The sequence below is a fragment of the Aythya fuligula genome, chromosome 6, assembly GCF_009819795.1.
Source record: "Aythya fuligula isolate bAytFul2 chromosome 6, bAytFul2.pri, whole genome shotgun sequence".
NCBI lineage: Eukaryota > Metazoa > Chordata > Aves > Anseriformes > Anatidae > Aythya > Aythya fuligula.
In genome coordinates, this window is record NC_045564.1 from 5,069,106 (window position 1) to 5,095,456 (window position 26,351).

At 35.1% G+C, this 26,351-nt stretch overlaps 1 protein-coding gene across 2 annotated transcripts in view; it reads left to right on the forward strand.

The window, feature by feature from the left end:
• CALCRL (calcitonin receptor like receptor) overlaps window positions 1-20,600 on the forward strand; it is a 59,674-nt gene extending 39,074 nt beyond the window's left edge. For both annotated transcript variants that reach the window (XM_032189621.1, XM_032189622.1), the window contains 8 exons: window positions 827-918; window positions 6,545-6,671; window positions 8,251-8,404; window positions 9,426-9,486; window positions 9,606-9,672; window positions 14,486-14,704; window positions 15,076-15,117; window positions 18,500-20,600. In XM_032189621.1, the coding sequence (XP_032045512.1) occupies window positions 827-918; window positions 6,545-6,671; window positions 8,251-8,404; window positions 9,426-9,486; window positions 9,606-9,672; window positions 14,486-14,704; window positions 15,076-15,117; window positions 18,500-18,721 (984 nt within the window). In that variant the 3' untranslated portion in view covers window positions 18,722-20,600. The remainder of the gene's footprint in view (window positions 1-826; window positions 919-6,544; window positions 6,672-8,250; window positions 8,405-9,425; window positions 9,487-9,605; window positions 9,673-14,485; window positions 14,705-15,075; window positions 15,118-18,499) is intronic.
• The last annotated feature ends 5,751 nt before the right edge of the window (window positions 20,601-26,351 follow it).

A 26,351-nucleotide genomic window follows, 5' to 3' on the forward strand; every position in this document is an offset into this window, starting at 1 on the left:
TCTTCCTAATAGATTGTAGATATAATTATACTTTATTGTGATAGGAAAAGGTTAAATCCAAAGATCTTCATTTTCTTGTGTGCAAAATGGTTATATTGTATTTAATGCCAACTAAGTGATTTTGAGAAACAGATTCCATAACTGAAAATAGTTTTGTTACTAGAGAAAGAATTGATGTTAACATGCATATATGACAAATATTTACTTCACCAGTTCTTCGTTTTTATTTTTGCTATGTACCTAGCTTTTCATAATACTGGAATTTGATGGTAGATTTATTGAATAATAGCATTTAGTCTTTACTATTTTTGAGTTGTAAATTTTTTTCATTCTTGAAATGAAAGGTAGTGTTCCAATATCACAATCACAGCTTTCTTGGAAGGAAGTATTTTTTCAAATGATGGGAGAAAAATTTATGAGCAAAAAATAAATAAATTAATATGTAAAGCACACTAACATGTTTTGCTTAAGAGATGCATAAATAGATGAGTCAAGCCTCAGACAGGAGAGCACCCAGCACAGTAACATAAATAACCAGATTTATATAAATACTCAGAAGAAGCATAGTTTGTACATAGTTTAAAAAAAACTAACATTTGAACTGCTAAGTCATAGCAACTTCATTCAATCTGTTACGTGCCCTACAGAAAGAGATTTTAGTAAGATGTTGATTTGCAGGATTCTGGATTTGATTCATCATTATCAGTAATGTTTTTATTATCTTCATCCTGTTATAATAATTTTGTAAGTAGAAGAGATGTGCTTGTGCTTATTAATAATAGTTGTATATGCATCACAAGTGTTTGATTTTGTTCTTGTATTGCAGACGGCTCTGAACTTGTATTATTTGGCCATTATAGGACATGGTCTCTCAATTGCATCACTTCTGATTTCTCTTGGCATATTCTTTTATTTTAAGTAAGTATAAGTAAAATTCTTTGTAAAATTTGTAAACTTTGTAAAATAAGTAAAATTAGTCATTGCATCATAGTTTCAATACTTTTAGAACACTAGATATCCCAGAATATTAGACAGAACAAGAAGGTGAAAAAAATCAGTATATTGGATTGGCATTGAACATGATGATATAATAAAAATTTAGGTTTCTTTTCTCAGATACCTAAAATTCCAAGTCTTCAAATTAAAAAGTGTAGCATATGTTGAAAATGAGAAATAGGAAATTGGCACTAGAAAACATAACAATTATTAAAAGTGTTTGCAGGGGAAGGAGGGCTGTTTGCTTGCTTGTTTGTTTTTAATAATAACTGAAGGTGTGGGTATGTCAAGCATGGACCAAAGTAAACAGAAAATGGAAAGCAAAATACTGGTGATATATGATGGATAAAGTACTATTCCAAAGTAGGTAGCCACAAAATATGATAAATTGTAAAGAAAACAAAGCTAAGAGCAACATTAGGAATGGGAACAATAAAAATAACCCCCCTTTTTATTATTCACCACGTTACAACTGTGATGGTATGCCTTATCCACTGACTACAAGTTAATATAGTATCTTCTGGCAAGAAAGTTTGAGCCGTGTATTACCAATGCCATGACGAAGTGCAGCATACTGCATGGATCTTTTAAAATTACGTCTGCTTAGTACTTCACATTTTGCGAGCTCTTTCCTATGAAACTTTTTTTTTTTCTTAGAAGTTGATGAGGCTTAGTAGAAAGCTGAAACCAGGATCACTGAAACCCGTGTTGCCACACGAGCAGAGCTGAGGCAAAGTGCAGTGCTGTCAGAGATGAGTTGTTAGCTCTGCCAAATGCTGCACTGCACAGTGCAGGCTTTCCTTGTTAACTCACAGTAGTTCAATCTGCATCGATTTTCATTGGAAAAGAAAGATCTGCTCTACAGACTTACGTGTTTCTTACCGCTACCATCTCACCCCACCCATAATTGTTCCTAATATGTAAACATGAGTAGCATGTATACCAGTAATGGTGGGGATGGGTCAGATTTTGCTTTTCTCATGCTCTGGACTTTGATTTGATTTGATAGGGGTCGCAAATGTCTGCTAAATATCATCGTTGTTAGTCACACCTGGCTGGCTATCACGTTTCCAATTTAGATATGCATTATTTGCCTAAATTTGCAATGAATTCCTAACAGTGTTTCAACTTAGTAGCTTCTCTTTGAAATACAGTATTCAAGATTACTTCTCAGCTTTTTCTGACTTGTTCCCAACTATTTCCAACTTCACTTTCCCTCCACAAAATCAAAACATGAAATGGCCCCAAGTCTTTATAAGGTTGATTTTGCATTAAAAAAAAAAAAAAAAAAAAAAAAAAAAAAAAAAAAAAAAAGTGCAATGCTATTACTGTAAACCTCACAAGACAAAGTTCAAGATAAAAATAAAAAATAAAATCTCCCATGGTAGAAAAAATGCTTTGACATAGACTTCTAAGGAGAAAATAAAAAGATATTGAATATGATTTTAAGAGCTCAGAGACAGTAAAGAACAATTTTTCTGTACTCTAATATGAAAACCAAGCCAATTTCATCTCCACTTGTGGCACTTACTGCAAAAGAAGGTGGTTTGCTTTGCTACCATTAGAACGATGCTATGTTTGTCATATCCTCCAGGGACTTTTTTCTCCCTCTGGTAGAAGGATCCTCTATCCTCAGAGAACCACATGGAATTAATCCAGATCCACAAACCACAATTCTAGACTGTGGTTATGTTCAGATATAAAAAGAAATTGAAAAATTTAAAGGAAGCTAAAGAAAGTTCTCTACAAGCTGTTCTCTTGGGATATGCAGTTCTTCTAAAGTATTTTTAGTACCAGAAGGATATTTAAGGATCTAGATTAATACCAGGATGTATTATGTATCAGCTGAATGTTGTGTAATTATTCGTAGCTTTAACAGGTGGACTTCTTTTTCTCCTTTATTTCTCTTTTGCTATTGTGTGTGGGTGCTTATGAACTTGCCACATTTCCAGATAATTTATCCTGTTAGCAGATCGATAATTTCCAGATGACATTTGCTGACTTGCTGACCATCAGAATATCTCTAGGGTTGATCAGAAAGATGGGATATTTCTCCATAGGAAAACTGACTTTTTTTTTTTTACTTTTTTTTTTCAATTATCTTCAGTTTTTTAAGTATAAACTATTTAGATTTTGACTTTATTTTTTTCAGATTTTAGTGCATTTTATTTTTCAACTGAAATTTTTTCTTCAGAAAACTACCTCATTAGAAATACTTTGCCAGTGTTCTCCAAGTGGGTTGGAGTTCTTGTTTTAAAAACAAGCTATAAGCTTGGAACTCTGATCTTCCTATCTGATAATTCATCTATGACAGATAAAAGTAACTTTTTGCAGTGGCTCTGCATTCCTGTTCTGTTATGTACTGTAAATCACACGTGTCTTATAGGAAGTTTTTCTTAAAATAATTCTAAGGTTGTTTTCATAAAGAAAAGTAGGCAACAGAAAACAGAATAGAACAGTGCATTCAGAGAAAGGGAAGCTATAATTTCAAAGATACACACACAAAAAAACAACAAAAAATGAAATAAAGGAGAAACTGTTAATCAAGCATCATGTCAACTCACAGGACAGCACTCACAGGGGTTAGCAACAGTAAACATAGACTGGGCAAACAGCTGGATGATAGATTGGTAGATACGGGGTTCCTAAGTAACTTGAAGTTAATTTCAGCTGAAAGGCTAATTCTTCTCATGTGAATATATGGGTCTCACTGGTTGAATCTTGCTGCATTTTAGTATCTTTTTTTTTTTTTTTTTTAAAAAAAAAAAGACTCCAAACACATCTAGGTGTTTTTGAAAACGTTACCTTTTTTTTCTTTTCTGGAAGTACTGGAGAAATGATTTTTTCCACAGTGCCCAAGACATACAGGAGTCGAATGAAAAGAGGAAATATATAATTTAGCAGGAGGTCTATTTTTATTTTTTTGCACAGGGTTTAATCCAGCAATAAGTCTTTTGAATGGTCTTAGATCATAATTAGGAGAATTAAATGATTAAAGAGCATTATGTCACTAAGAAAAACAGAAGGTCTATAGGAAGGGTAACAGAAAAGGGAGGGTGGGGAGACTTAGGAAGAAATTCTTTTATTACCAAAAGCAGTCTTCGTTTTTAAATGTCAGCAGTCTTGCTTTCTTGTTTCTTGTCCGGTGATCCTTTCAATCCTTTTATGCATGGGTGGAGGTGGGTGTGGATGGGTGTGTTTGAATATTCAACAGGAACAGCTGCTGGATGACCCTGGGAGATGGCCCCATTAGCTGTACGTGCTTTTCCTTGCCTCTGTGTTGAATCTTAACAATAAGCAGACAGACTTCCAGGGTTCTTCAGGACTTGTTTACACAGAGCTGTTAGCTGGAATCTTGTGTTGCTTACTTTCTTTCTATATGAGCCATATAGGAAGAAGATATGGATGCATACTCAAAGAATATAAACACTATGCATATGTTAATAATCAATGCTTTATGTTTTGGGCATTAAAAGGATAAAAAAAAAAAAAAAAAAAAAGCCTTGTGAGATACACTTTATCACTTAACTTATATCCATAGCTGTGTTCTGTATTTTGGACGCTTTTTCGTGTTTTCCTCAGTCAAGTAAAGCTTGGCAACCAGGAATTTATGTAGGGTTGATCTGTGTTCTGTGTGGCACCACTGGTTCCTGAAGTGGTTTCCTTCCCCTGAATTCAGTGTATTTAGCCTCAGGGCTCCATGGTGTGATTTGCAGAACCTCTTCTGCCTGATTCCTGGTATTACGCTGTGCATATCTGAACCTATTTGCTTACTCCACGTATCTCTGGGATGCTTCATGCACGCTTCTTGTGATAGTTGCAAAGAATGCAACCAAGGAGTGTAATCTCTATAGACTGTCTTTTTTTGACCATCTCTTTTGTTAGTGGGGTCATTTGTTTTCATGTTTCATCCGTTGTGCTCTCAACAGATTTCAACATGCTCCTCTAGCTTTTGTGACTGTTCCATTTCTGTATTTCTCTCTCAAAATATAAAGTTCTTCTCCTTCCTGTCCTGCTGGCCCCCCAAATTTAAGATAAATCACTAATGTCTATACTTTGTCTTTATTTCAGGCATGTTGTTTGAAAAAGCTAGAAAACTTAGAACTTGATTTCCACTCCCCCCCGCCCCGTGTGACAATTCAGACTTGTCCCTTGCTGACCCTGTCCATGTATTTCTGATATTTCTACAAGTGAAAAGCAGTTGCATGTGAAAGTAATAGACATTACCCCCCAGCTGAGCTGTTCCATTTTGTGAATTAGTTGTACATCATATTGCTGCCTAAAACATGGAGTGAGGGAGATGCAGTTATACAGCACAGGCTTGGGTAACTGGGTTCTTTCTTGGAAATAACCAACAGGCGTCTCCACTGTTCCCCAGCCTTTAATCACCTCTCTCTGCCAGTTGGGTAGGTTTTTCCAAGGAATGCGAATGCTGCAAGATGGGCTCTGTACCCATCTGCTGCCTCTGGCATGCTGTATGATTATTAGTCAATTTACTCTTATGTGCTGTGCACCCTCTATTCTAAACCTAAAACAGTCATTTTTACCCATTTTTTAAAAAAACGATCATCTGCTTCTATAGCAAAATGGATGTTATTTGGAATTTATTTGGATGTTATTTCAGGAATTTTGTGCTTTAATATTCTAATGATCTGAATTGTTTTTATTTCTATGTAGGCTTTCTATCTTTTGTGTCTGTAAAATTGTTGTTTTTGTGTTTGTGTTTTTTTGTTTTTTTTTTTTGGAAAAACTTGCATGAGCAGCACTCTGTCTCTTGCGGTAGCACTAAGCTAGACCTGATAGAATGGCACATAAACAGAAATTTGCTATGACAATGGTCATTGTTAGCTATAGTTTAATATTATTGAATGTTTGGATTTTATTTTTTTTAAACATTTGAAAGTAATTTTTTCCTTTTAATTTTATTGCAGTGTTCAAATGAAATGTTGAAAATGAACACAAATGCATTTATATGTGGCATTTTAACTGTTAATATTCTGTTTATAATTTGGTTATATGCAAGTTCAGATCAGTTATTCATTATTTACTTACTGGGTATTTCTGTAGCTATAGGATTAGGGGAGATAAGTGACTGAGAATGTGAGTAGAATAGAACTGTCCTCCAAAAATCTTGACAGCTCTGGATATATGAAAACATAGGGTAGAACAATTTCCTCAGGCTCAGGTATGATGGTTAATTGGGAAATTATCAGGTACTAACAAAAACAAATGTATAAATCATACAAAATATGTTATACATTACCCGTATCAAAATCCTTTTTAGATAACCACTACAAAGCAGGTCTTTAGTTGTGAATGTATTGGAACTGAATGTACTGACTTTCCTGCTGTGGTCAAATAAGTGGAGATTAAGGGGAGATGTTACCTTTCACATTATTCTATTAAATTCGGACTGGAGTTGAAGAAAGGGTTGATGTAAGACTGCATAATAAATAAAGAGCTCTAGTATTTCAAAATTTCAGAGTTGTCCCCAATTACGCATAGCTGTCCCCTCGTGTATTCATTTGTTCTTGTTTCTCTTTTCTAGGAGCTTGAGTTGCCAAAGGATTACCCTGCATAAAAATCTATTTTTCTCTTTTGTTTGCAACTCTGTTGTAACAATAATTTCACTGACTGCAATTGCCAACAATCAGGAGTTAGTTGCAACTAATCCAGTAAGTGAAAGTATATTTGGCAGCCTTGTTGATTTGTATGTGAAAAACTTCAGCAATGCAGAAGGGATAAATGAGGCATGAATAGTTGATGAAATGATGTACATAGCAAGGTTAAAATGTTCAGTAACGGTGTAACCATGTTACGTATTTCAACAGATGGCTAACAGTGATTTGGGCATTTCACATTTGAGGTTTCGAAATAATAAAACAGCTTCAGAGACAGAGCATACTGAACTGCTCTTCTGAATTTGTACAGATCACGTCTGCGCTGAAACAACGACAAGGAAGCAGCCTATTCTAGATGATGTAAGAGAGGTTATGACAGTTGAATTCACCAAGAAAGGGCAGTTTAAAAAAAAAAAAAAAAGGCTCTAGAATGTATTTTGGCAGTCAGCTACTTTCATGTGGCTTTTGCTTTGCCATCTTGAGTTGTAATGAGAATTAATTTTTCTGTGAAGGGAGATCAAACTGACACTAAAGAAGACTAAAAAATCCAACCCTTAGGGTCTGATTTGTCTCTCTCTCATTTCCTGATAATACTGGGTTAAGCGTGAATCAGTAGCCTGTCCCAAAAGGCTAGGAGTTATAGCAACGGAAGAGCCTGAAAATCAAATACATAAACAAACAAATCCCTAACTATGGCTTTATTTTTATTTGGACCTGGAAGATAAATTTAAATTCTGTGAAAGTTAGGGCAAAAATCCAGAAGCTGTTGGAATCAAGTAAAAAGATAAATTCTCTTTAACCTTTCAAAAGCTCATAAAAATTCTGGATAATATGCCTGAGATAGCTGCTAATAATCATCAGTAAGTGAATTAGGTAGTAGAACGTGGTAAAGCAATATTGTGTTTGGTTTAAGCTAAGTGCCATAACGAGGTCAATCACTCAAACGGAGCAATGTCAGAAGAAAAAAAGAAGGCATGTTGTGTCTAAAAGAGCAAGTTATAACTTCTTTTTAACAACCTCACATTTTATTCTTCACAATAAGCTACAACCATTTCAATTGAAGAATATCTGAGGATATTTTGAATACAGATATATGCCAACAAGAAAGCTTGTTATTAGAACCTACCGTATGAGTTGTCCCATGGCCCTAAGTTCAGTTATGACTAGGTTGAAATTGGGATCTTTTGAAGTGTTTTCAACATGTAAATCATTTGCTATGGCATGACTGGTATAACCAAAGGGGAATTAGCTTCAACAAAGTCCATTTTCTCATGTAGTTACCATTCAATAATTTAAAGACCCCCATTAGATTGGAATGGTCAGTTATGCCAATATTTACAATAAAGAGAAATATCATTACTGCTCTCTGCCATTATGCTGGAGAAACTCAGAGTTCTCATGTCAGCTTTAATAAGAATACAGACACAGTTACTAACTTGGTCACCATGAAGTATGGAAATTTAATTCCATAAAAATAAAAAAAAAGATGTAAGCATAGTGAAAAAAGTGAAAAGTGAAAATAGTGAAACTAAATATGAATATTTGACTCAAGCAGTATTTTCTCCATTTTGCAAATTAAATCTGTGAGATTGCTGCAATTTATGAATTATGTTGTACTCTGCTTTTTCTGCAGATTAGCTGCAAAGTGTCACAGTTCATCTACCTGTACCTAATGGGGTGCAACTACTTCTGGATGCTGTGTGAAGGCGTTTACCTGCATACTCTTATTGTGGTGGCTGTTTTTGCTGAGAAACAGCACTTGATGTGGTATTACCTTCTTGGCTGGGGTATGCAATTTCACATTCTGTATTGTCAGGCCAATGTTATCTTTTACTCCTTTCATGAGAATTTGAACAGCTGTCCTGTTGCTTCTCTGCACTGGCAGCTTTGAATAATGATGACACACCCCTCTTCTTTGTCTGTGGTGTTTTAACAGGCATAGAAATATTAACGTAGGAAGTTGTATGTACCTCTATCTTTGCTGAAAGAGAGATTATGCATTACTGGAGTCAGGAAGCGACTCCTCCTTTGTGTAGAGAAAATAGTCTCCTATTATAAAAAAGACATTAAGAAGTAATTATTCATTGTTCCTCATCTTGAAGATGTTTATTCAGGAACGAATGTTTGTTTTCAGAGAAGTCTGGCCATGTCTAGGGTGGAGGGTCAAAACTGAGTTAGAGATCACCAAGGATTTATTTTTCCAGCAGTTCCATTTGACCTGTATTGTTCACTAAGCAAATACAGAATAGCAGTAGCTAAAGATCTCAAGTAATGTCAGTATTAAAACTAACAAGCCAGATGTGGTGATTTCAGGTAATGCACAACAGCATATTCACAAATTGCAAGTGGAACTTGTACTTCATTGCATTGGCACATTCATCTGTAACATGACATGGTACCAGTATTGTCAGCTGTCCCACAACAGACAAAGCTGGTTATATATAAAAATATACTGATATTTTTAGTATTACTTAGTATTTAGCATTACTGTGGACTGCAGTCTGAAAAAAAATGTGTTAATAAAGATTGATTGTTACATTCTGAATAGTTATAATTTGTTTTGCCTTTTCTATCTGTACAATGGTATGGATTTCCCGATAAAACAGTGGGAATAAGGTTTTATACACTCCTCTGAAAGAAATCTGGGAAAGCAGAGACTGAATTGATGTTACTTTATTTACTCTGTGATTGTATATAATTTGGATGAGATGAAAATATAGAAGATTGCTGCAAGAGATGCATGTTTGCTTAGCTAGTTACTTATTATGTAGGTTTACATATGAAGAAAATACTGTTTTCTCTTCACAGGTTTTCCACTGATCCCTGCCTGCATACATGCTGTTGCTAGAACTTTGTATTATAATGACAAGTAAGTAGTATCTCAAACAGCTTTGCAAAGCAGTTACAGTTTCTTTAAGGAAAAGAAAAAGGAATAGAACAAGTAACAAAATACCAAATGTTTTTACTTTCCCTGTTTGTTTTCTCTAGCTGTTGGATCAGCTCTGATACTCATCTGCTGTACATCATCCATGGCCCTATTTGTGCTGCTCTATTGGTAGGCATTTTTAAGATAATTTGTTTTTCTTGCTTTATTTTTTTTTTAAATTGTTCTTGATGGTCTTATAAATTGGTAATAGCCTAAAGCTAACAATGACTCATTCTCAGGACTCAACGCAGCAGGTATCTTGGACACAAAAGATATGGAAATCTTGACCTTATTAAGGAGCTATTACACAGATCTTTGACACTGAAGACGGTACATTCTAAATAAGTAACTGAAGACTCCACTTGTATATAAGTAAATATTGTACTTCAGTCACTATAGGACTGAATGTAACCTATGAAATACAGTCAATAGTTTATTTCTACATAGGTGCATTATAAAAGAAAACGCTAATATGGACATACTTATCTTAACAGAAACTTCAAGCAGATCTGGCAAAGGTATTATATGCATGTCTACTGGCTCTCTTTATGCTTTTCAGTTTATGTAAGAAAATTCAGTAAGAAAGAAAAGATTAAGGAAACAATTTTGGAAACAATTTGGTTTCCAGTCTGTGTGAACTTCCTTTTCTGTTAAAACTGTTAATAAATACTTGTAGAGGGCATTCTGCACATACAGAATTCTTTCTGAAGACCATTTTATAAATCCTGCAGTTCTTTTAACCTGCAGTTTCATTTACAGTGAAATTAGCTGGTGAACATATATTTCGAAGATGGTGTTGATACTATGACACACATGAGGTCCTCTGCATGAGAAGCCAGAAGCAGGCTGAGATCCTTGGTGTGTTACTAACTACTGATAATCCCTTGTCCTGTTAGTCAGGTCAGCCATATATGTTATTATAAAGACAGGTTAACTAGTATAAACTTGAAACCAATTATAAATCCTTTCTATTTTTCTTCTCTCTAATTTGCACAAAAGATGAAATCTTGTTTGCACAGAAAGTGAAAGGACTTTTTGCTCACTTCAGTAGCACCGTGTTTTACCCAGCAAATACATGCTGTTCTCCACTGCCTTGTGGGACATTACTTCCTTTGTCCAAGTGTCTCCACGGATATATCACTTAAGTAAAGCTCTTTAAAGCTGAGATATAATTTATCTTAGTTAGAGCTTGCTTAAACAATAACAGAAAAAAAAAATGTATTATGAGAACTATAGCATTGTTCATGAAGTGGCCTCATTTTAGGATATAAGATCATTTTCTTCTTCCCAGCAGTGGCCTCCACAAAATCACACTAAAAATAGTGGCAAGACTCCCACTGATTTCAAATCCATGGAATGACTTCCAAACTGTTAAGTCTTCTTTCCGCTCAAGGCAACACTAAGAATATCTTCTGATTTTATTGGAGGCATAATAATCTTCTATACTTGCTTGATTTTGATAGAATCTGTGTCCATTCTCTTTGCAATTTACAAATATGTATGCCTTTGATATTCCTATATTTCTTGTGAGCTGACTGAAAGTGTTTCTCTTACATTTTTCTCACCTTAATAAAATCAGTAAATTTATGTGAAAACCATGAAGGAGTAATGAAGGTTAGACTCAACTATACGTCTTGACTGTGATGTGTGTGAAATGAAAATACCTTAAAGGAATTCCTTTCCTTTTTGATCACAAAAATTAATATGTCAATTCAGAAAAAACAAGCCAGGGATAAAGACAGAAGATGAAATGCATGTGTTCAGACTTGGTGAACAGAACCCTCATTTGCTTAAGCAGCTTGCTTGCCAGATACAATTTTCACACTTTACGAAGCATGACCTGCTTTAGTAGAAATTTAAGTAACACTATTAAACTGCAAATTAGATAACAAGGGAAAAGACACTGTTTCTATTTGCAGAAGCAAGATCTCAAAGAGCACGAAGAAGATTGTCAAGGGGATGCCAGGAGGAATTGGCAGAAACCATTGGGTATTAGGCCTGTAACTTTTGTACATCACTGAAAATACTACATTGCACGATGTTAGCAACAACTCTGCTGGTCCTTGCTTTTGCATAACTGTGGCCAGATCCCTGCCAAAGAAACTGCAAACAGGAGCAGACCCAACTTGCATTTTGATTGGAGTTGTCTTCAGTTAACGCTTTTAATTGCTAATGTTTGCCTAAGCAACCACAACTAAAGAAACAGTGTAAGAATGAAACAGTAGAGGGTGATGTTGGTTATTACACTAGCCAAGTGTTGATCCAAGTGGAGGCAGTTTTCAGTGTAGGCTTCAGATATGCCAGTGCACTAGTGTTCTAGTTTGCATTGGTGTTACTGAAAGAGTAGATTGAGTGTGGCAGAACATATTGACTTATAAGCTCAGCTAAATTCACAGCTCTGAAGGCAGAACCTAAATTCAGCTAAGTTCCTAGTGAAGGTTTTAACATTTCATCTAGGATTGCCTTCTCTGCCTTTGTTTCCATTTTTGTTCCTTTGCCTGGTTCAATTTTCCAGTCACTTTGAAGCTGCCAGTATTATTCTGTGTGTTTGTCTGCAGCTGGCACACCAGTACTTCTTTGGGACTTTACAAACAACCATCACAGTCAATTTGATGATAATATATACACAAGTAGTTGCACAGGCCTATGTTTGCTTAAATGTAAAAATCTACTCACTACCTTGCTAAAATCAAGACCCATTTTCATCACTTCAGTAAGAATTTGGTTCATCCTGATCTCACTGTTTTTGTGACAGAAGTCACAAAAGTCATCACAGATTTTGATGAGTACCTACTCATCAAAAATTAGTGCTACATACTTACTCTAATACTTATGCTTCTCTTCTCAAGTCTGTCCTCTGCTTTGCCTCATTCATCTTTTCTGCTTGTCCGAATATCTTCTTGCAAACACTGGCTATGTTTATTTTTGTGCTTTTTGGCTTCGGTGAGTAAGTGGAACAATGAAAAAATTTCTGTGCATTTCATCATTTTGTAAATTTACCAGGTGGTGTTTTACTCATAGCTGCTGCAACGTTCATCTTCACTCAACATTCAAGGACAGGATTATAGGAATTGGCCATGCTACCAACATACAAGGGTGAAAATTGAGAGAGAGAGTTGCTGAGTTAATAATTTAAGTGAGAAGGACTAAATTTAGAAATGGAGGAAGGACTTATTGTCTGTGTGTGCTATAGGAAGTTGGATGAGGATCATGGGCTGCATAAAATCTAAATAAATCCCTTGACAGAGAACCAGGAGACCTTGGTTGCTTATACAAAGCCAAAAGGTAGTTGGAAGCTTCCAGAAGAAATTCGTGCAGTAGTTTCCTATGTAAAACAATTTCCTGTTAAAATGATTTAAATAGCAAGTAAGTAGAATATAAATAACATAACATATCTGTCAAGGGCCATGTTGCCGTAACAATACACAGCTGTTTATTGTGAAAACCTTAATTGACATGCCAAGAACTCTGCCAGGGTTGTGGAGGACATGGTGACACACATGGTCTGAAATGGCTTCCCTGTTCGCACTTGTCCTATGGAGGGACAGAGGCCTCTTCCTAGACAATGAACTCCTAGTTATTTTAGAAGGGACTCGTCTGTCTTTTTGCTGTCTTCTTCCCTACTCTGCCTCTCCTTTTCTCTCTAGATAATTGTTGACAGTGAAAGACAGTTACCTGGAAGAAGAGATAAAAGGCCCAGACTCTAGCTCTCTGCCTTCCATAGTGGGTTCCCTGTACAGCATTGCCTGGCCTCTTGTGCCCCTGGGCAAGGTGCTTGGGCTGGCTGTGCTTTTAAGGGCTCTTCTAGCTCTAGCTTCTCTAAGGGGTTGCCATTATTTCATGATAGTGGAAAACAGTGTAATCATCCCTACCGTTGCTGTTGCTCTGGTTATTCACATCATTAGGCTGTAGTGTGTGTGGGGGGGGTTATTTTACACGGAAATGATAAGAGAGTGTAGTACTTTTGCTTTTTGGTTTAGGTTTCTGTTTTGAACTGTAAAAATAAATGAGAGTTTTAGGACAGAAGGAACTGTAAGTTAATGATTTTTTAAATAAAATCACAGCAATGATGAAGCTTTTTTAGTCTTCATAATCAAGGTTGTAAAACAAATCTAACTGGTTACTGCGATCTAAATAGGCAAAGAATAATAGATTTTAAACCACTGAGGGTCAGATTTTTGCAGGACCTCGATTGTAGAAACCTGTGCTATAGTTGCATATATGATACATTATTACTATAAAGTCATTGATTTTTTATGGGCTAGTTTCAGTCAGACTATGACCATTACAGATGCTGTAGTGATATCCACATGCAGTGCTTACCTTCTCCCAGAAACTCTTTTAAAAAATAAATAAATTTAAATAAATAAATATTTTTTTACTAAATAAATAAATAAAATAAATAAATAAATAAATAAATGAATCTCCTACACGGGCATTAAAATAGCTGAAAGCAATATAAAAAATATCGTACATACTAGAGATCACACCTCTAGAGACATTGGCTTGGACCTGTGGTCTTCCATAGGGTGCTGCTTGTGCAGAAATCATGGCCAGCAGTTGATTTCTATGCGTTGTTTTTATAAAACAGCTACTGCCATTCTGTTTTTTAAATTTAAATCTGTTACAAGCATCTTTCAACTTTTTACTGTTATTGTAACAGCAAAGAGAAAGGTATAGGGTCTGTTAACAGTGGAAGATCAACAGCTATCTGGATGGATATTTGCTTAATACTTTAGAGGAATGGAATTTGGCATTATACATCAGAGCCCAATCTCATCCTCTTAAGATGTTTTCAGCAAATTTTAACTTGTTCTTACTATATAATCAGAATGCTCTCTATGCACTGTATGTTCTTTTTGAGTTGTCTGGTTTTCAGTATCACAAAATAGTGGGGGAATTATTTGCAGAGTCTCTTCAGTGTCATTTTCTTTTCCAACAGGTGAATCTCTTCTTCCTGTTGAATATTGTCCGCGTTCTCATAACGAAGCTGAAAGACACCCACAAGGCAGAATCCAACCTGTACATGAAAGCAGTGAGAGCTACCCTGATTCTAGTCCCCCTGCTTGGCATTGAATTTGTGCTGTTTCCATGGCGACCAGAAGGCCGGATCGCTGAGGAAGTCTATGACTACGTGATGCACATCCTTATGCATTACCAGGTAGGAAATATTAAATAGTTTTTGCCCACTTGAGCTAGGAAGGTGTTGGCATGTGAAGCAAATAAAAGAGCAATGATCCTGTTATTTTACTTTTTAAAGACCTTTATGCAATATTTCTATAAATTACTTCAACTTTCTCAATACACTGAATTTTCTTTTCTTTAAAAGAAAGAAATGTACCATGGTAGTCAGGAGGCCCACTACTTTTTAATAAGGTAGTTTTAAAAATGATTCACAGATTTTAGATTCGTACTACACTTTCTTTGCTATCTATATTGGAACTTTATCAGGAACATCTAATTATCTGAAACTGGAAAAAAAAAAAAAAAAGTATGTGCATGTGAAATAAAAAGAATCTTTTTATTTTACAGGGTCTACTGGTGGCTACAATTTTCTGCTTTTTTAATGGAGAGGTAGAGTAACCGTTTTTTTATTTTTATATACGTATACTTTTGTATTTTTATATATTTTGTTTTTGTTTCAGTAATTAAGGATATAGCATAGCTGAAAAATATAGTTCCAAAATCAGAATTTAATATGTCGTTGTGCTTGGATCAAAATTTTTTGTTGAATAAGAAGTGCAATTTTGAAGAACCATCATCAGCCAATTCCAAAACCAGACTTCTTTGTTCTTATGTCAGAGAACTGCATCACATTTCATTAGTTTATGGAACTGATACTTCTTGTAGCTAACAAGCTTTGCTGTTAACTTGAACAGATCAAGGTCCTAGCACCCAAGCCTTATACTCTCAAGTGCACAGGGCCTTACTGTCAGAGATAAAAGTGGTAGAAAGGCTAAATGGATAAAATTGCTCATTAATGTAGCTCTTGCTCACAAAAGGAAACAAAAATAAATGAACAAAAACATCCCACAAAAAAAAAAAAAAAAAAAAAAACTTTTACTTTTCCAACACTTCTGGCAGAGGAATGATTACAATCTTCCACTTATCCCTACACATCTGTTTGTTCATTTGTTCTACATTTAGTGAAGTTGCAGTCTATGGCTGTGAGCAGATGTGTGGGAGTAACCAGATGTTGTCATAGGATTGAACCCTTAGTTTCTTTTCTCAGATGTTGTGTGCTTATATAATGGACAGTAATATTTACTTACGGGTTAAGTATTTGGCTCATAAAAGAATTGATTCAAGTAGGTCATGCTTCCCACTCTTCCTCTTCAAATTGAAGCTGACTGAATTGCAATGAAATTTCCATGTGGTTTTGTGATTTTATTTTTTTTCCAATAAACGTATGAGTGTCCTTATATATTATATTTTATTTTATTTGTTTTGCAAAGGAAGCAGAAAAGATGAAGAAAGAGAGATATTTTTTTTTCAAAGTTTATAGGACCTGGGCCAGTGTTTTTGATCTGGTTTTATGGTAAAGTTGATCCAGGTTCAAGTCCCAGCTTATATATTTGAATCAAAGCAGAACAAATCACTAGATATTCTGGATGTGATTTTACCAATTTCCCACATTCAGCCCAAATATTTTACACACTCTTTCCCTTCTAAATTCTATACTTCCAAATTCCTTCTAAAAAAAAATTAGAAAAAATCAGTCAGAAGTTTTTCTGCTCCAATGCAAAATAGGGAAAAAATACTCCATCTCTAGAGTTTCTATGAAACAATATTGTCCACTGCTCAGCTCTGCATTTTAATCCTCTTGGATCTTTTCAGACTATTTTACTCCTCAAACAAATTGAAACCTAAATTTTAAAGTACAGTATGTTTAGTAAAAAAGATTTGCTTCATATGTTAATTTTCCACTGCTACAAACTCATAAGGTATTTTTTACATTGTTCTCTTCTGCAAAAGCAAACTCTAGTCATTCCACTAATTCAGTATCCTACACTCACCATTGGCTGATCAGTGTAAAAGATGAGCTCCTCCACAGCTTGAACAATGTGGGCAGGATAATGTTAAACGGTGGATTCAGACACTTGAACCAAATGTTTATACTCTAGGCCTTGTCTTTGTCAGTTAAATGTGTATGTGTCCACTTGCTTTATATAGGGGAAATTTATGCTGGTTAAACCGGTTTTACTTCTGGTTGCGTTGCTTCAGTGACCAATACTGACCTGTTTGGGGTTATTTTCTTTTTTTTTTTTCTCCATTACCCTCGTTCTAGAGGGGATCTATTACTTCATAACCAACAATTAGTAAGGAAATCCATGGGGAGAATGGCACTGTACTTAGGAAAAACTGTCTGCGCAAAAACAAGGTTTCCTTGGTCTATTAAATAATACTGCTTCTGGCATGTGAGCCTGAAGACATATGGCATATATTTTGTTGCCATTATAATCTGTTGCTGTCATAGCAATGCGTTAACTTAGCCTGATACCGTAGCTTTGCTGTTGTGTACAAGGTGCTGCTCTATCAGCATCTATCATAGCAACACCTCATTATATCCTGTACAAAATGAGAGGCATCAGTGTTAACACTTACATGCTGTTCTGCAGCAAGGCTGTGGTGTGAAGGTGAATGCTGATACTGGAATCGACACTTTGAGTGGCAATGGGAAAATGGTGTTCCAGTGGGGTTATTAGCAGTTAAAAATGCCAAAAGCAATCATTTCTTTTTAAACTAAATTGTAGCTTTTCCCAACTGCTACTATACCTTTTGATGTTTTCTATGGCAAATATCAGGAGCCAAACTCTGTTCAAGTGATGTCTTGCAGGCTATCTTGGACACTGGCCAAAAGGCCAACCAGTAGAGCCAGCATCTTTCTGCAATAAAAGAAAGACCAGGGTCTTTTCTGTACTGGTCTTACTGAGGTAATTTACCATGCAAAAAAGAACAAATGGAAACTTACTGATATGCACCGATTGATTGATGTGAGTGAAGGTTATGACTTTGAATGAGACCAGTGATTGGGGGTGCATTGCTGGATAAATGTGGGCATCTAGAAAGTCAGTCCTTTGCTAGTTGATGCAGAAGGGATTTCCAGAGTCACTGGTTATTGGGCAAATAGTTTGTGTGAAGAGGAAATAAAATAGTCCGGATCTCTGAGCAATTTTTGAAGAGATGGTTCTTTAAAAACAACAACAACAACAACAAACACCTTTTGAAAAAACAATAGTTATTGGCATTCTTAGCATTCTTTATTTGGCATCTTCCCTGAAAAAATAATTCCATGTGAATTTCATTAATGTAACACTTCATCAATCAAATATGTGCAGGTGTTTAACCATGTTATAGGAGAGGAAGCCCATGATAAACATAACATCCTTTCAGTGACAAACTGGGGCCTTTAGCTATTTACCAGTGTTATTTTTAACTCTGGTAGAAATACAGAGTTCAGGAAATTGTCTTTCTAGTCATTTCATTAAATTGTGGTAAGAAAACAACAACGTTTTTGTTTTGTTTTGGTTTGGTTTTTTGTGGAAGAACCATAGCAGATGGTATAAGACGATCATATAAGAATTTAGAGTTGCTAAGGATGTGTTCTGTTGAATGTAAGAATGAATAGAAATGACCTTTTTACCTGTAAATCTTATCTGTTGACATTAGACTTTAGACCAGAGAGGACAAAGCAGAAAATTTTGTTGTAGCTGCTCCTCCTATAAGCTGGCAAATTTGATGTGAAAAGCAAAAAGAATTATGCCTATTGAAATTTAAATTCTTTCAGAACATCTCGTGTGACCTATCACTTGTAGGTACCCCAATTTCCAGGAGTATTAAGCCTTACTACCTAAGTTACCGAGACATTTATTATGACACTCACTCATCAAAGAATGAAGCCTAATGGTATCTTTCCAAGTGTTTTATGTGCTTTTGTTTTTGTTTTCTATCACAGGTCCAAGCTGTTTTGAGAAGACACTGGAACCAGTACAAAATCCAATTTGAGCACAGCTTCAGCCACTCAGATGCTATGCGCACTGCTTCCTACACTGTTTCATCAATCAGTGATGTTCAAGGCTATGGCTACAATCATGACTGCACCAGTGAACATTTAAATGGGAAGAGCTATCATGACATGGAGAGTGTTGTTTTAAAAACTGAGAAGCTGTATGGTTGATTGCCAAAGACTTGGCTGATGCCAGAAGTGTTCACCCTCGTAGTTCGTGAACTTGAAGTTTGATTTAATGACTTCATGGCCAGAAGATTTTTCCTAACTTGGGATATGTTTTTCTCCTGCAAACAAAACCAACACATTTTTCACATGTATATATACATATGTTTGTGTTTCGTTGTATCTATATAGTATGGACATCCATACATCTATCTATCTGTATGTGCATTTATGTAAGGATACAAACTTTGCCTCTTTAGTTTCTACTGTGTAGACAGAGTTGGCAATTTTTTGTATAAAGGGAATCAATGAAGGATTTCTTACTTTCTTGGAAGATTGTATAAAGACTGTGTTGTACTGAAACCACTTCATTTGCCTATAGAAACTTAGGGTGTAAATAACATACTGTACTGTCTTAATTCAACCTAAAACTGAAAAAAGGAAAATGGTTAACATAGGTGCAATAATTACAGTAGATTGTCCAGTTTAATTTTGTGTCTAGCGTTTGACTGTCCAAAAAAAAAAAAAAAGGGTAGCCTAAGATAACAGACTCAAAGATATTGATGCTGAGCCAGTTAGATTTGATTTTGACACTATTTTAAATGAAGCATTAGACATGCCAGTGCAAGTTTTAGATTCTACTTACTTCTGTATTGCAATGTAATTATTTACAGCTAGCTTTGAAGCATTTTATTTAAAGTGCTTTCACATACACAGAAGTGTCTCCTCCTCTTCAAGTTTGTCAAAGTTTCTTAGCAGCTTTACTGCAGAACAGATCAATGAGGCCTTACTGCCAGAAAGAAAAGTAGTAACCTGAATACCTGTACCTATACTATCCTGACACTAATTCAGGCTGATGGAACTTCGCTGAGTGCTTAAGCAATTTACTCAGCTGGAAAGAGATCACATACTGATTTTGTTGTTGTCATGTTGTTTCTTTTGTTTTACTTTCAGGTATTTCCATGGCCATATGCTTAACAATTTATTCCTTTGTTTTGGGGGCAACATTTTTAATTAATCGTGTGGCTTGTTTTGTCTCAGAAAAGTATGAAGGACTGAATGCAGTGCAAATGGTATACTACCTTTAAAGCCAGCATAGCAGAATTCAGATTAATCAAGCAAATTAATGTTATTAACATATATATTTCATTATTTGGAAAAATCCAATATAAGCGTATTCTTACAAAGCTTCAAAAACATTATGGATTGAGAATATTATTTTGGGAGTGCTTGAACAGGATTTAAAAGTTGTTTCTTTTGGTTCTACTGGTAGATAAAGGCCTCATTGAAAACTGCGGAGGTTGATGGGAAGGTCTTGAGAAAATGTGTCTATAGCAATCTACGTTTTTGAAAATCTTTATGCTTTAAAGAAATAACATTTTTCTTTAGAGAAATGACAAAATTGCTAAAGAATGAGAGGATGGTAAAAGGTGAATTTATAAAAGTCTTACTAAAAAGCTCAGAAGTAGAAAAAGGTTTTAATAGTTTATTTTGCAGATAAGCCTACTTCAAAAAGTAGGGGAAGAAGAGGAAAAGTGGATACTGGAGTTGATAGATTATTGTAATGCTGACGCACATCTGGTAAGCAAGTCAACAAACTTAAAGACGGTTCTTTCTGAGACCACTTTAGTTTTACGTACTTAGGTTTGTATATGAAGAACTTGATTTTAACATTTAAATGTTTTTGTCAGTAGCCTTTCTGTAACCTTCGTTAGCATTTAATTAATTTGCTGTCACAGTGTTTATTGGTTTGTGACTTCATAAGGCTTTCAATGTTTTATATTTAGAAGGAGAACACTAGGAGGATGCAGTAAATTCATGCCACTTGCACCTTTCCCTAGTGTTTTTTGTTTTGTTTTGTTTTGTTTTTTGTTTTGTTTTTTTGTTTTTTTTGTTTTTTGTTTTTTTTTACAGTTACGTCTCGGGTTTGAATTTAGAAAGCATTTTGTTAATATTGTAGTTTCATAACATAGAATTTTTGCTAAGCTGTTAAAATCAAGATTTCTCTTCTGGAAGGCTGTTTCGTAGTGAAAATCAGTTGGATGCTATACTAAAGAGCAGCATGAAATGTCACAATCAGATGTCACAATCTCTTATAAGAATACAGTGATGGCATCTGTTATAACGTGATTAGAGATTACTACTCTGCTTGCTGATCTATGTAGTGTTACTTAAAAATCTGTGCAATGTTCTCAAAGTACTAGTGGTGCAGAAAATCCCTTGTCTCATATAGTGTCTTTGGTATAGCTCGGAGAGGACCAGATCATCAACTGGTACAAATCTGTCATGAATTCCACGTTCAGAGTCAATGGGTACCAGCTGAGAATCAAAGCCCACACAGATACCTGTCCATTTAAAAGTGCTTCAGAACCCTTTATGGCATATTATCAGACAATTGTTTCAATGATACCTGGTGAGTTGTTATAATTAAAACAAGTAACAGCTGAGAATGTGATATGGTATTAGATTTATAACTCACTTTATCTCTCAGCTAGGCACTTCAAATTTAATAGCCTAAGAAGTTGTGTCATTTTATACAAAGTACTAGATGCTCATAGCTGCCTGTCCCCTGTCAGAGAAACTTGTAATGGTAATTTGCAGGAGGAGGAGTTTGTTTTTTGCACAGAAATGGTCCTGCTTCTGCGTACGGTCATAGCATACTTCTAAGAACGCTTTTTCAAAAGAAATACATTCAACTGGACATGCAAGAAAATGTTCATGTCTGTGGAGGGAGAGCTACAGTCCCTGCTCCTCGTGAGATTAAACTAACCTATGTCCTGTTTTGCACTGGAAAATAGGAAGACTAAATAGGTGATTTTTATCTGACCTTTTTCAGTTCCTAGACAGCCAAGAGCAGGGTCTGTTGTTTTTTTTTTTTTTTCTTTTTTTCTTTTTTTGGTCTTTTATCACTATAAATTAAAATCAAATCCTTATACTGGTATTTCTTATGGCTTATTTTCTACGTTGTGGAATATTGTAGTCACTATCTGTATTCTCTGGGATGAAAGCAATCTCCAGTTTGGAGGGGCTGTGAGATTCCATTGAACATGCATTCATCTATTATTATTTGCTCTTTTTTTGTTGTTGCTATTTAGTGAGGATTTATTGTGTCAGTCTGAAGGGGGCTACAGAAATGCTTATATTATATCAGGTATCTGTAATTCTAGCATCTTAGTTTTGTAGGACTGGAAAGTCTATTTTTAATGCTACTGCCTTCAGTTAGTAAAATGCACAGATTGAAGTTCCAGTGCAAAGTCTCCTCAGTTTTTTGTTTTGTTTTTTAATGTTATCAACTATGCTTTGTATTTTTTCACATTGTGATGATCTACTAGAGTATTTGGCCATAGAAATGCTGCAACACGTACTATTTTTTATGTCATGAAACATTTGGGCTGGAAACCAGGCAACATTCAAGTATTGTACTGTGTAAATAAGATTAATAGAAGCTATAGCGTTGTATTTATTGCTTACACTAAGAATGAAATGGAAAAAAATGTGAAGTTATTTTTTGGTTGTGCTTTATTTTCACTTTGTTCATATGAGTCATGCATTTTAATTACTGAAAGTATTATGTTTGTGATCAATAAAATATTACTACATTTATTCAGATCTCTTGTATTGTAATTTGGCAATAACAAAGCCGATCCAACCTACGATTTCACAAATGTCTTAACTGTGTGTTATTAACCAGGGAGAAAAAGTCATTACAGAGTTACTAATAATTATTTAGTATCTAAGTGTTTATTTAATATTTAAGTTTTTAATGCATAGAAAAGTGTTGCAATTCTGGAGGAAGCTTGCACAGATGGCTACAAAATGACTGCATTTATTTTTTTTTTTTTTAACTAAATTGCTTCTTATTCCTATTTATTTGTCTTTTGAATCTGCCTTTCATTACTAAGTTATTGATAATTAGTTAAGAAACCAACTGTTCTGTTCCATCATAAGCTGGCAGCACAGCAGAGGCTAAAGTAAATGCATCTTTTTCATTCCATCATCCTAGATTGAGTTTCTCTCAACTTGGCTCTCAACCAGACCCCAACCACAACGGCTCCAAATCACTTAGCTGTGCAGAACCTGTTTCGTTCGAGCAAGACAAGTAAGAAGCACAGTCACAGAAAGAATGAGTGAGATTTTCTGGTTGTGGTTAGTTTTTTGTTTGCTTGATTTCCTTCAGATATGCTTGATGGAATCTGCACAACAGTATTAAGCACATACATGTTTTAAATCTGTAGCATTGTGGTTTTTGAATATACTGAAGTTGTACCTCAGCATAGGCACAAGCCTCTGAACTGTGGGCGTAGAAGCTCTAGTGAGGAAGTAAAATAACTGCAGTGACATTGGGCCAACTGTCTCTGTACACACTGCTGCAGGTCTGAGTTTTATAAAAGTTAACCAAGTTAAGTATGCTTCTACCTATGGTGACAAGATGTGAAATTTAGCCATCTATTTTCAAGTGAAATCTACAGTAATCCTGGTTAACTCACTCATCAGAAACTGGGAAGGTGGGTGTTCTTTAAGCATCTCCTTGAGTAAATTCTGTTAAATTTAGAGCCAGACAACTTACCTGGTTCTAAAGTGAAACATACTGCTTCAAAAATGTACATATTTATATACCTACTTGAGTGAGTTTCTACCATGGCTCTTAAAAAAAAATCTGTGCAATAACTTTAGAGTAACACAAACTGTTTCTATCATTTTTTTTTTTTGTTTCTCAATGCTGCTCCTAAGCTTTGTGTCTAGGTGAACTGAAGGTATGGCTTAGAGCTCAAGTGCCAGGAAACATCTCTCCTTCAGCAGACTTCTGTTAAAAGGTATATAAGAAATCCTCACCTAGAATTTTTAAGTCTTATATGGGGTAATAAGCATTTTGGTTCTTGGTTATTGCCAGGAAAAGGAGTTCAATGTTATTACCCTTAGCCTGAACATCCTCATTTCAGAGATATTATTTACAAATGGGCACTTAATGATGACTGTTTAAAATTTCCTTGTGACACTAGAAGATTAAAAGCTAAGATGGCAGAAAAAGAAACTGAGAAAAGAACACTTGTTAATTTATAGTTGATTAATTAAGGCCTTTGCTGCATGAGTTACAATGACCCCCTCACCCTTAACTTGTTTTCAAGTGGAAGGTAATATAATGCAACTGAAATAAGGTTAGAAATCTTACCTGACTTGATAATTAAATTTCATTTCTGTTGAGCTGTGATACAATATTCATTGTTTCAGTTTTAGCTACTTCAATTATTCTGATAGAATTATAAATTGCAGAAACAGCTTATATATATATTATATGCTCTAATTGCAATTAAGTGCTATAGAGAGAGAACATATACAGATTATATACTCTTAAGTGCCACTAAATATACCAGCATTTAGAATTTTTTTGTGTGCACGCGTTTCTGTTTTTTTTTTTTTTGCTTGTTTTGTTGTTCTTGTTTGCTAGTTTTAAGAAAAGCTCTCCAAACTGTTTACAAATAGTGGTTAAAATTCAGTCTTTTGTTGTACACATGGAAAAGCTGAAAGATGGCTTAGCTAAGTGGTTTAACCAGTGCCCATTTTGGGTCTTAGGTTGTGTCCAATTGATGGATTAACATTGTACTTAGGACACCGAATGATGGAAGATCTCAAATATTTGGAAGCCTCCGATGTGCTACCAAGGTTCTGTCTGCTATATTCTGCTGTCTCCTGTAAATATATATATGTACTTACACACCTTCATAAGATGTTCAAGACCAGCAACAGCTCGGCATTTTCAGCCTGCTTTCTGTGTTATTATCATAAATAGCAACACATTGGGTTACTCAGTTCTAGGAAAAAAGTTAATTTTTTTCCACTTTTTTTTTTTTTTTTTTTGGGGGGGGGGGCAAAGTGTGAGAGCGAAGAAGTGCTAAAACAGTAGTAAAAACGACTATTATAATTATTATTTTAACGGACTAGGGATATGTGGGCTGGTGTTTTTAAGTGGCAAAGAAAGAATAGAATGGTAAACATATTTAGAGCTGAATGGAAAAAAAAAAAAGTCTAAACACTGTGGAACATCAAGTAGGTAAGGCTGTATTGGACTCACTCAATTGTTTAACCTCGCTCTGTTTATTTCTTGGTAAGAGAAAAAGCAGTATATATAAAAGCAAACAAAAAAAAAATCTAAAAAGAAAAAGCTGTGCACCTATTTGCTTCAAGTGAGACAGAAGACTTACTGCAGTTGGTTGTCCAAAAAGGATGCATGGTAGTGGGCTAAGGAAAAGGAAGGAATTGTTTTTTGTTTTCCTGCAGCTTTAAAACAACTTGGCTCTGAAATCTCATTTCAACACCTTTATAAAAGGAAACCTGAGCAAAAGCCATAACTTGAGGTAAAAAAAAGTGCCCAATTAAGCCAAGGTGTATTTATACACACAAGGCTCTTAATTCTGGGTCTTAATACTATTGTGTGCATGATACCAATATTTTACAATGTGGTAATCATGTCCAATCTCCTAGTTCCCATTCCTGACACTTGAGCAGGAACCTGTAATTCTAGGTTATTACGTAGAACGCTTTTGATGAGGACTGAACGTCCACCAGTAGATATTATTACAGATTCACTAATACTCTTCTGTATCTATTTGTTCCAGCTAAGGGTATGGCTTAGTGATCTCTATCAATTGGTGCTTCTCCTTAATACTGCAGCTACAACGTTCAAAATGCAAAACTCTATTACAAAATGTTTTGCTTAGTGCAACACTTTGAATACTTCATGTCCAAATCCATTCTAGAACCTAGAATAAGCAAGTGGTGGATGGTGGGAAAGCAGGTGGATGTAGTGACACAGGCTGCAGGCATCTGGCTGCTAAAGGCCACAATGCAGATTATACAGTGCTACAATTTGAGCTATTATACTATGCCAGCAGCAATAACTATAGAAAGTTATGCACTTCAGGAACAGCAGGGTAATTACTTATATTGCAGTAGCAGTAACACACAAAATACATTTAACACATAAGCAAACACCAGTCTAGACACACAACAAACAAAAAAAAAAAAAAAAAGGAAAAAATTTTGTTTTACCTTTTTCCAGTTTCATGAAAAAGCCTAAGCAAGAGTTCTAGTTATACATACTCTACTCCTATAAATAATAATCCATGAAAAAAAGCTAAAGTTTTTTCCTCTGTCACTTCATACTTATACACTGCTACCATTCTCTTTTCAGGAGCTGGGCTCTGCACAGTAACAAGAGCCTGTCTGGAAGTTCAGAGCTGACAGCCTCCTGGTTATAATTAGAATGATTATCTACCATCCCACAGATGTATATTTTTAATGAAACAGACTGACTAAATGAAGAGTTTAAATTGATACACATGAAGTTCATGCTTCATTTGAGACAAATAACATATATGATTATTTTTATATTAAACCATTTTAATATAAATGTATTAATAATTTAATATATTATTATATAATTATCAATTTCCAAAATAACAATGTGCACGCTAAATTGTAAAGATATTTGCAACTCTACTTTCTACTGATAATTCCAAAGTGCAAATCCCATCAAACTCACAACTTTCTAAATGTAAACTATTACAAAGGGAAAAAATACCTTTTGATTAATGCTAACTCACATGGAATCATAGAATCATTTAGGTTGGAAAAGACC